General features: G+C 37.7%; 1 protein-coding gene across 1 annotated transcript; it reads left to right on the forward strand.

The window, feature by feature from the left end:
- The first annotated feature begins 1,948 nt into the window (after nt 1–1,948).
- On the forward strand, nt 1,949–7,721 carry pigm (phosphatidylinositol glycan anchor biosynthesis, class M). Its single transcript, XM_085762742.1, has 8 exons — nt 1,949–2,331; nt 3,634–3,807; nt 3,892–4,012; nt 4,739–4,991; nt 5,111–5,214; nt 6,183–6,337; nt 6,545–6,646; nt 7,497–7,721. The coding sequence occupies exons 1-8, from the start codon at nt 2,158–2,160 to the stop codon at nt 7,668–7,670; spliced, it is 1,257 nt and encodes a 418-aa protein (XP_085618868.1). The 5' UTR covers nt 1,949–2,157; the 3' UTR covers nt 7,671–7,721.
- Nucleotides 7,722–11,096: the final 3,375 nt, after the last annotated feature.

The following is an 11,096-nucleotide window of genomic DNA, read 5'->3' on the forward strand; positions in this document are numbered from 1 at the left end:
CGAGAGGATTAGCGTGTTTATATTTCCCATTGAAATCATATTCCACCCCCCACTCCCTCCTTTATGAAACACTCCCCCAGGTTGAGAACCACTGCTTCCACTACTTACCGCCGTACAGCCTTTGAAGGAATTTGCCCTTTTTTTTTGTCACCCGTCGTGCCTTTTATACCATGTGAAGATTTGATGGTTGCAACTTAAGATTCTCTGCACTTTATCTAACAGAACAGTCGTTTTGTACCAAAGAGAATATAATTGTCTTATTATGTTATATGTAAATGTTGCATTATGCATAATATAATGACTTGTAGACTAGAAAGAATAAGAGTTTACATGAAGGTCGACTGAACTGGCTTTGAGTTCATAGTTTTTTCATGTATCCTTATGCTTTTACACATGGAATAAAAAAAAAGTGTGATTCATAAATATCATGCGCTTCTTAAAAAAAAAATCCTTGTAATGTCATTTATCTCAGCTCTGATTCATTTACAGTACATCTGATTAAGATATTGTGTGGCGGCTGCTCTATGATAAGTCTTGTTACTTACCGTAACCTTCAGTCTACTTTGATCAATTACACAAGGCAAACAAAACCAGCAATCGCACACTCAACGCTGTGCATATATCGAATTAAAAAGGAATTTATCAATTGCACAAAGGAAAATTAAATGTAATAGTAAAACTAAACTTTATCCATGTAAGAGATGTTACTCAAAGAGAAAATGAGATGAAACAGATAGGAAGACGATTAAAGTAAGCAATGAAGACAGTAGATGATAAAATACATGAATGAAAAAAAAAATAGAAACAGGTGTATTCAGCTGTGTTTATACTCACAAATATCTCAAAAAATGTTCATAACGAGGAGCGCTTCGTGGACTTCTTTCTCAAAAACCAGAGGTGCTCTTTGGAGAAGGATCCAAGGAATGTGGAACAACAAAGAAAAACACCAAGGCACTCTCTTGAGTTAATAAAAATGCCTTTAATTAATCTGGCATTGTCACAATGACATGTTTAAAATGACTACGACACGTTTCGGCATCGAGCCTTCATCAGGGAGTCAAACAGATAGTTCAGATACTGTACACCTGTATCTGAACTATCTGTTTGACAACTTTATTTTTCTGTTAGGAACTTCATCTGCGGAGAGCGACAGTGCATATTAAACAAAATAAATACAAATGAAATGGATTAATACAACATGTTAAAAAGAGAGAATAATAATATCTGATGGTGGATGAGGTTACAAAGTTTGTCAAGGCTCTCTTAGTTTTAAAAGCAAGAAATCTGTATCTAATATCTATCTGTTATTATTATTGATATGTTTTTATTTTTGGATTATATTCTTTTATGTAAAAATGTAGCACTGTGACTGTAATAAACTATTTCTGATCGATCAATAACACATTTTATTTATTTATTTATTTTTACTTTTTTTTTTTTAAATCAATAGCTTTATTTAAAAGAAGTTGACAAGTACAAATAGTATACAGGGAACAGTATACAATGAAAATACAGAGAACATGTGCCAGGGGTGATGTTCATTATATAACAAGGTTATACATATTACAAAGGTCTATGGTTTTAAAAGCCTTTTCATTTGCTGATTTGGTGATTAGCTTAAAATAAAGTTCCATTTCTTTTTGAAAAACATAAAAGCAAGGGGTTTTCTTAGAAAATTTACTTTTATGAATATGACATTTTTGCAAAAAATAGTTTTTTCGTGTGAGAGCAAAGCCAGAACAAATGAACAACTGTTTCTGGATGCAAATTACAGAAAGAGCAGTTAATATCAATGTCCTTTTTAAATTTCTGCATATAATGATTAGCTGGATAATATTTATGTATGATTTTGTAAGAGACCTCCGATCAATAACACATGGATCGATGTATCTCTCCTGTTGTAGTTCCGTCCTCCTGAGCAGCAGGCGGCGCCGGTGAGAGTTCAGAGTCATAAAACTTCTTCCGGAAATCTTCCTGTTGTCAAGTTTGTAAAATCAGGTTCTGCAAGAAAGAAACTGGTCTGTGACACATGTCGGGGATATTTCCAGACGTTTCTGCAGGTTGACATGGACTCACAGGGACGGACAGCTCGGGTAAACTGATCCGGGTCAAACTAACTTGTTTTCGGACCGGGTTCAGTCGCTCCGTCGCTCGGTGATGGAGCGACTCGTCTCCGGACTGTGGGCCGACAAACGCGTCCTCTTCTCGGCTTCCTTCGTCGTGAGACTCGCTCTGGTGGTTTACGGAGACCACCAGGACCGGACCATGGCGGTGAAGTTCACCGACATCGACTACCATGTGTTCACGGACGCTGCGAGGTTCATCACACAGGTAACTACCGGTGCAAACTGTCAGGTCATTGAACGCATCACAGCAAGTGTCTGTCAATATCTTATAAAGGGAACAGTGGGAATAAGATGTTCTTGTCACTGTATAATAATAATGTTTTTTTTATGCTTTCATAAAAATTAGAGTTTTAATGTGAGATTTAAAAACAGTAACCAAACTTATATATTTTATTTGATTGTTACACCTTATTGTGTCACTAGCTGCCCGTCAAAAAGTAAAACCTATGTAATATAGCTATACTTTTAATTCTCCAGTATGCTTCTCATCTAATGTTACCATTTGATTAAGAAGAGTGAATACAATGTGATGCTTCTTACAAATTAAAGTCTCTGAACATTATAACATAATAACATAATATCCTCTCACATTCATCTCTTGCACTAGGCTTTATAAAGGGAGCAGTGGGAATAAGATGTTCTTGTCACTGTATAATAATAATGTTTTTCTGTTTTAATGCTTTCATATAAATGAGAGTTTTGATGTGAGATTTAAAAACAGTAACAAAACGTATACTTTTTATTTCATTATTACACCTTATTGTGTCACTAGCTGCCCATCAAAAAGTAAAACCTATATTTTCTTTTCATTCTCCTCCAGTATGCTTCTCATCTAATGTTACCCTTTGATTAAGATTTTACAAATACAAAATAAAAGGTGATGAGTGAATACAATGTGATGCTTCTTACAAATGCAAGTCTTTGAACGTTATAACATCCAGTAATATCCTCTCACATTCATCTCTTGCACGAGGCTTTATAAAGGGAACAGTGGTTTTTTCTTGTCACTTAATAATAATGATAATAATAATATGTTTTTTTATTTTTAAATGCTTTTAGTTTTAATGTGAGATTTAAAAACAGAAACAATATAAGCAGACCTGATCTCTGCAGGTACGTTGTGGGACCTCGAAACCAATACTTATGACATATGATGTATTTGAACTTATATTTTTTTTATTTGATGCACCTTATTATGTCACTAGCTGCCTGTCAACAAGTTAAACCTACTGTATATTTACTTTTCATACTCCAATATACTTCTCCCCTAACGTTAGCATTAGATTGAGATTTTACAAATAAAATATAATAAGTGAATAAAATGTGGTGTTTCTTACAAATTGAAGTCTCCTCTGAACATGAATATGACTCAAAACCAAGTCTTTAATGTGCAATAAAGTGTCTCTACAATGTGGTACTGCTACCTTTTGCCCAGGTTAATGATCATCCATGACAGTAATACTTTATGTTTTCACTGAATATCCTTTCATATTGATCTCTTGCGCAGGGCGAGTCCCCGTACAACAGGTCGACCTACCGCTACACTCCTCTGCTGGCCTGGCTCCTCACCCCCAACATCTACCTCGGCGTCGTGTTCGGCAAAATCCTCTTCATCGTCTGTGACGTGCTGTCTGGCCTCCTCATCTACAAGATCCTGCGCCTGCGAGGTTTGAGCTCGGAGGTTCGTCGTCGTCGAGCAGAAATCTTTGTTCAGATCAGATGATTTGTTACATTTAAATATAGTTAAATATTTTGTTTTGTTCAGAGTGCACGTCGTGTTTCCTCCCTGTGGCTCCTCAACCCTCTGCCCATGGGCGTCTCCAGCCGAGGGAACGCCGAGTCCATCCTGGCAGCTCTGGTCCTGGGGACGTTGCTCTGCATGGAGGGTAAAATAAATAACACATATTGTTAAAGGGATAGTTCAACATTTTGGCAAATTGGCCCATTGTCATAATCGCTATAGTTTTAGGAGTAGGTTTGTTACCTTTAATTGTCGGTGCAAGCTATTTTTAGAATGGCGGAGCTATGCTACAGAGGCTCAAGGGATTTCTTGGTTTCCCTCATCAAACTCATCAAATACACAATCCAACAACTCCAAAACGCTCTGGTGGACAAGTTGTGACCTGCACATTCACCACGCTATGAGATAATAACAGAACGTTACCACACAGAGTTGTTTTAGAGGCAAATGCAGAGACTGCTTGATGAAAAACTGCCCCCGACTGTAACGTGCATCAGCGGTTTTGCATGAGTTTCCCTCTAAAACAACTCTGTCTCATAACGTTCTGTTATTATCTCATAGCGTGGTGAATGTGCAGGTCACAACTTGTCCACCAGAGCGTTGTGGAGTTGTTGGATTGTGTATTTGATGAGTTTGATGAGGGAAACAAAGAAATCCCAATCCTGTAGCGTAGCTCTGAGCAGCTCGCGGCTCTGCTCCGCCGTTCTAAAAATAGCTTGCACCAACGATTAAAGGTAACAAACCTACTCCTAAAACTATAGGGATTATGGCAATGGACCAATCTGCCAAAATGTTGAACTATCCCTTTAATATTCTTGCATTTATAAATGAAAAATCCTCCTTGTTGATACTTTTATCTTTTTCCCTCCAGGCCGTCGTCTCACGTGCGCAGCGTTTCTGTACGGCCTCTCGGTCCATATGAAGATCTACCCCGTCACATACGCGCTGCCCATCGCTCTCTCCCTGCGCTCGCCGCGCACCGTTGCCGAGGGCGACGAACCGAGGAGGGGGAGGTGGAGGAACTTCATCGGGTTCATCCGGAGCTTCTTCAACACTGAGCTGCTCCTCTTTGCAGGTGTAGCTGGAGGAGTTTTCTGTGCACTCACGTCGCTCTTCTACTACATGTGAGAAGAAGCTGCAGGGAAAAAATCTCATCAATAACTTTGAATAGAAAACTTAAAATCTTAAAATCTTAAAATCTTATAAAATCTTGTAAACACACAATCCTTCCCTCTCTTCTCAGATACGGGTGGGAGTTCCTTCATGAGACCTACTTGTACCATCTGACCAGAAGAGACACCAGACACAACTTCTCTCCTTACTTCTACATGCTCTACCTCACTGCAGGTATTGATCCATACACCGTTTAAAGGGATAGTTCACTCAAAATTGAAATTTCACTCATTATCTACTCACCCTCGTGTCGACTAAGGGCTGGGAGAAGTTTCAGAGTCCTCCGTGGCTTCTCTGAGTTACAGCGGGGCTCCGTGCAGCGCTGCATGTCCATATGACGGTTGCAAATGGATACCACTTTTCTTCGTAACAAAAAGACACACCAAAAAACATCCAAATACCTCCATAGTGCTCATATGTAATGTCCGGCGCAAGATTTGGACGGACCAGGAAGAGAAGCTTCCGCTACAAACAAGCTTGAAATACAGACTTATTAAATTTTTTTCGGGACAATTTCGCATTTCGGGGCTTCAATACAAAACGGACATTACATACGAGCAGCATGGAGCTATTTGTTTGTTTTTTGGTGTGTCTTTTTGTTACGAAGACAGTTGGTATCCATTTGCAACCGTTATATGGACATGCACTGCTACGCCGAGACCCCCTGTAACTCAGAGAAGCCACGGAGGACTCTGAAACTTCTCCCAGCCCTTAGTCGACATGAGGGTGAGTAGATAATGAGTGAAATTTCAATCTTAAGTAAACACTAAAAAGAGAAAAAAAAAAAACAAAGTTTCTCCATCTCCGTCTCTTTTCCTCTCAGGCATGTCATTTGAATTTTGGGTGAACTATCCTTTTAATGAGGACGATGCTCGTTTATTAAAGGGGAACTATGCAAGTCCAGTCCCTTCTCCTCTGTTTTCCTAACCCTCCTCTCGGCCGTGTGCGTTTGTTTTCAACGAATCCAGCCAGAAATCCATCCCAGTCTTTTATTTAACCATCACAATTACTCTGAAGCTGTTTAATTAAAGTAAAAATGAAGCAAAGTTAATGTAAAAATCTTGCATAGTTCCTCTTTAAATCAGTCGGTGTCGTGTGTAAACTTCAGAGGAGGTGATGCAGCTTGTTGGTTGTCTGTGCAGACAGCAGGTGGAGCCAGTGGCTCGGTCTGGCCGCCTTCGTCCCTCAGCTCGTCCTGCTGCTGGCGGCGTCCTGGGCCTTCCACTCCCACCTGGCCTTCTGCTGCTTCCTCCACACGGCCATCTTCGTCTCCTTCAACAAGGTCTGCACCTCACAGGTAAACGAGTCTGGACGCAAGAGACAAAAACATGGCAAAAAGTGCAAACATCCAAAAAAGGGCTGTGTGCAGGTGCAGGATTGAAAAGTGCAAACTTACAAAAAAAAGTTGTAAAGTGAATATATACATATCCCTCTGCAGTTGTAATGACTTTGTAATGATAATATAATACAGTGTAATGTACTGTAATGTTGCTTCTTCTTGCAGTACTTCCTGTGGTACCTGTGTTTACTTCCTCTGGTCATCCCTCACCTGAGTCTGTCGCTCAGACAGGGAGTGTTCCTGCTGCTGCTCTGGTTTGCTGGACAGGTAATTCATTTCATTTGATTGATTTATTAGCACATGAGAGAAAAAATCTATATATAAAACAACACAATGACAGAGTAGAACAACCAAAAAAAAAAAACATATAATAGCCTATATATAGAATAAATACAATATGTCACAAATGTGCAGGAGAATGAATGAAAGAAAGTTTATTTGAACACAGAATAAAAGAACAAAATAAAAACAAACATACAACGATAAAAACAAGACAACAACATACAAAATGAAACAACAAGACTTAACGTGTATTTATGTTCAAAAGGAGTGGGAAAAAGCCAAAGCTTATTACTGTAAATCCCACCCCTTTTCCCTATGTTAATTCTATTCTATTCTATTCTATTCTATTCTATTCTATTCTATTCTATTCTATAATAACTTATAAAATGACAATATATATAATAATGTATAATATATATATATATATATATTTTGTACACATACATACAGTAAATACACACATATAGTCACAATGAGACATAAAACAACAGAAAAACAAACTTAAATTAATAAATAAAATGAAACGTTAACTATAATAGCAGCACCATGTATCACCTGTTAGAGAAACCAAACATTCAACATAAAAATAGGATGTACAATAATGTGAAAAACATCATAAAAATAATCTCAAAGTTATGTAGTGATGTAGAGGAAACAGGTGGTTACACGTTGCTCAACTGGGCCAAAGAATAAAATTGATTATTTGCGTCATGAAAGAGTTTATACTTGTGCAGTTTCTAATGTGGAATTGGTATTTAAGTTTCGCTTAAATGTTTTTTTTTATTTTATTTTGATGGAGAGTGATCCATTTTTATTGTCTCTCTCGTGTCACCAGGGGATTTGGCTCGGCCCGGCCTACTTCCTGGAGTTCGAGGGCGTCGACACCTTCCTGTGGATCTGGCTCGCCGGACTGTTTTTCTTGATCATCAACTGTTTCATCCTGATTCAGATCATAACTCACTACAAACCAACAACAACACAGCCACCGCAGAGACTTAAGGTGGAATGAACCCTCTGTATTTAATTTCTCCTTAAAATAAAAGTTTGTATTTTGTTGAAGCTCAGTCTCCTGTGTAATTACTTCCTCATGTTTCCTCGGCAACTGTAGCACAAATCACTCATATAGCTCAGTTTTCTGTGTCACTGTGGTATATATATTTCTTTTTTTGGTCATTTTAAATTAAACCCACTGATTAAAATGCTTCGCCATCGCAGGTCAAACCCCCTTAAAATAAAATCCTCAGTGAGTCACGTTGGGCAGAAAAAGTGCTGCAGCGCTGTTTTTCACTATGTTCATTCAAACTTTGAAGTTTGTTCCACCTGTGGCCACACGACCAAAACGACCGGGCAGATGGTTTCTATTTGCTGGCATCTGCAAAAAAAAAATACCTGCTGCAAAGTCACAGATCACACGAAGGTTGAACGACCACAGGGCACATTCTTGAAAAATAACTTCAAAAAGTCTTAGTGCTGATCAAACGCACATGTGTCGATGAATCACCGATGCTTCGGTGACACTGGAGGCAAAGTGGGTCAGTATTTATTGGGAATAATTGTTGATATTTAGCCACAGAAACATTTAAATTGTTTAAAAAAATTTGCATAAAACTTTTGTTTTCTCAATTGGAGGCGGATGTCTCACCTCAAACTTATTCCGTATGTATTTATTGATAATTTATTCTCATTTTTGTGTCATTTTATCATTGTTTTCCTTTTTTTTTTTTAATTCTCAAAGGTCAAGCACTTAGTTAATGTGTTTTGAAATAGTATCATTAATGATATTACAGTAAATATTAGCTGAGGTGCATGTATGATAGACAATGAAAGGTATGGTAGGATATGAAATTGTATTGTAAGTATTTATTCCTCTCATTTTTCTGTATGGAAACCCAAATTTTGGATTATAATGATACCATGAATGGATGTAATTGTTTATTAGAAGTTTTCAACGCCTGCACCGTTGACTGCAGATGAAAAGTAGCTCACAGCTAAATGTGGCACAGTATATGTATTGAACATTGTCCCTGTTAAATAAACTAAATAAATAAAATTAAATATGTTTAAGGCTGTATAAAGAGCTCGTTTCTCATCTGTGTCACAAAAATGTTTGACCAGATGTTTTTTCCGGGCGATTAAATTATTCATTTTAGGCTCCTAGTTATCAGGTATGAGGCTGAGCTTGGCAGCCTGTTCAATCGTTGTAATTGTATTTATATAAATGTGCAGCAGTGACTGGGCCCCTGTTGAGTCCGTTCTGATCTTTATTCTGAAATAACATTAAACGCTGCATGTGCAAAGTCTTGTGATGCAGCGTTAGACTAGTTTGGCTCAAACTTGAATGCATCCAATAAATAAAATTGAATTTAGATGTTATCAGGAGCAGCCAGGTGACTGAAAATATCCAGACCAAAAACAAAACAATAATCAGGTTTCTTTTTGCTACAGATTTTAATCTAAATGTTAAATTTGCTGCAGTGACGAGCTGTGGCCAGTAGGTGGCGGCGTTTCCCAGCAGGAGGAGAAACAGAAACAGCATCATCTCTGTTTAACCTTCACAGACTAATCTGTCAACTAGAGCATGAACACAACCCAAAACAAACACACTCCCATAATCTCACTGCTGCCTAATCTCACAGGGAAAATTATTGCAGCACCAGAATATTTCACTGTCCTATACCGTTGTTTCTGAACTCGTGTGACTGAAACTTCAGATAAACACCAGTCAAAAGTTGAATTATTGACTTTATTAGGACGTTTTTGTTTGCTGTGTATCTGTGCAACTGACTGAAGGAGTTTGACTTCCTCTTCTGTGTGTGTGTGTGTGTGTGTGTGTGTGTGTGTGTGTGTGTGTGCATGACTCACGCTCAGCTGCTGCATATCTAGTTTATGAATCACCAGGTTGCACTCAGTAACCTTTCAACTGGCCACTCGCCCCCCGGGCTCATACATAAACCATTTGACTTTCACACTGAGCATTTTTCATCCCCCCCTTTTGTTTCTTTTACTTTAGAGAAAAATCGACGTGAACGTTTCTTAATATATCTTGTTTTGTCCCAAGCTGGAATAGGCTATACACCTGAGTATGAAGCTGACAAGGTGAAATTAATAGTCAAAGCTTCGGTATTTCATGTGGTGGACAGAACCAGAAACGTGTCCAAACGGAGCCAAACACTGACATTCATTCGTTTAACCCATTTTTATCCTTTCTTGTGTGAATAGTAACAACTTCAGGAGGATCTTATTACTGTTTAAGCATGAAAAAAAATCAATTTGAGTGAATCTTTAAATACATATTAGGTACATTTTCTTTTTATTCAAGGAGCAACATAACATATCAAGTCTTATAATTACTTACAGGTCAACATCAAAATAGACAGACTATGGTTACATTACATGTTACTTACAATCAACCCAAAATAGTTTGTGTTTATTAGACTACATGGCCCTATTTTAAGATCTGAAGCTCTTGAGCTGCTTCTGCTTTACTTTATTTTCTGATTTTGAAGACAATGCATTGATGAATAACATAATTATTAACACATTAAACTTTATATCATTTGTTTTTTGGGCTCATTTTTAACCGTAGAGGGAGAGAGACCTTATTAAACCAGATAACTCTGATGAGCTTCTAAGGTTTTATTTGCTTTTAGGCTACATATGCTCAGGTCAGCGTTGCTGCTCATGACTCTTTATGATAAAATACTGTAAATAAGAAATAAAAATATGAAATAAGGTGCTGTTAAACTCATGCTTTGACATGTTTTAGCATACTTTTCAATGCAGCATAAAAAGCCTGAACTTTTGGTCTGGACTGCTGAACCCTGAACGTTTTTCTATAATTTTGTTATTCCAAAAATATCTATCTATCTATCTATCTATCTATCTATCTATCTATCTATCTATCTATCTATCTATCTATCTATCTATCTATCTATCTATCTATCTATCTATCTATCTATCTATCTATCTATCTATCTATCTATCTATCTATCTATCTATCTATCTATCTATCATTATGTTATGTTATGTTATGTTATGTATTATCTTTGTCTCATGTTTATATCTATATCTATTGATCCATTCTCCCTGGTACAAGTCAATTAAACATCAAAATGATTTAGAAAAGATAAAATCTGACATTATGATCGTCCGATGAACATGTTAGGAGGATGTTTGGAGGTTTGTGGACGACTTGATACAAACCTGACAACATGAATTTGTTACAGCTGACACTGCGAGGATCTTTGTTTTGTAGTTCATTAGCTAATTGTAGTGAAGACGAAGTGGCAAGGTTGTGGGGGGTTTGTAGGGGGGCGGGCGTGGAGATGAAGGGGTCGGGGTTGCGTGACTATCTTCCATATGCTTAGTAGGGTGTGTGTATATGTGCATGATAATGTGCACGCATATGTGTGTTTCTTTGACATACCCCCAAGGA

Source organism: Trachurus japonicus, chromosome 20 (genome assembly GCF_045865225.1).
Source record: "Trachurus japonicus isolate A0001 chromosome 20, Traja_1.0".
Lineage (NCBI taxonomy): Eukaryota > Metazoa > Chordata > Actinopteri > Carangiformes > Carangidae > Trachurus > Trachurus japonicus.

Coding starts and splice junctions, on each gene's coding strand:
- pigm (XM_085762742.1), top strand. CDS start 2,158: ATGGAGCGACTCGTCTCCGGACTGTGGGCCGACAAACGCGTCCTCTTC. Junction 3,808..3,891: donor TGCGAGGTTTGAGCTCGGAG/GTTCGTCGTCGT, acceptor TGTTTTGTTCAG/AGTGCACGTCGTGTTTCCTC. Junction 4,992..5,110: donor ACGTCGCTCTTCTACTACAT/GTGAGAAGAAGC, acceptor CTCTCTTCTCAG/ATACGGGTGGGAGTTCCTTC.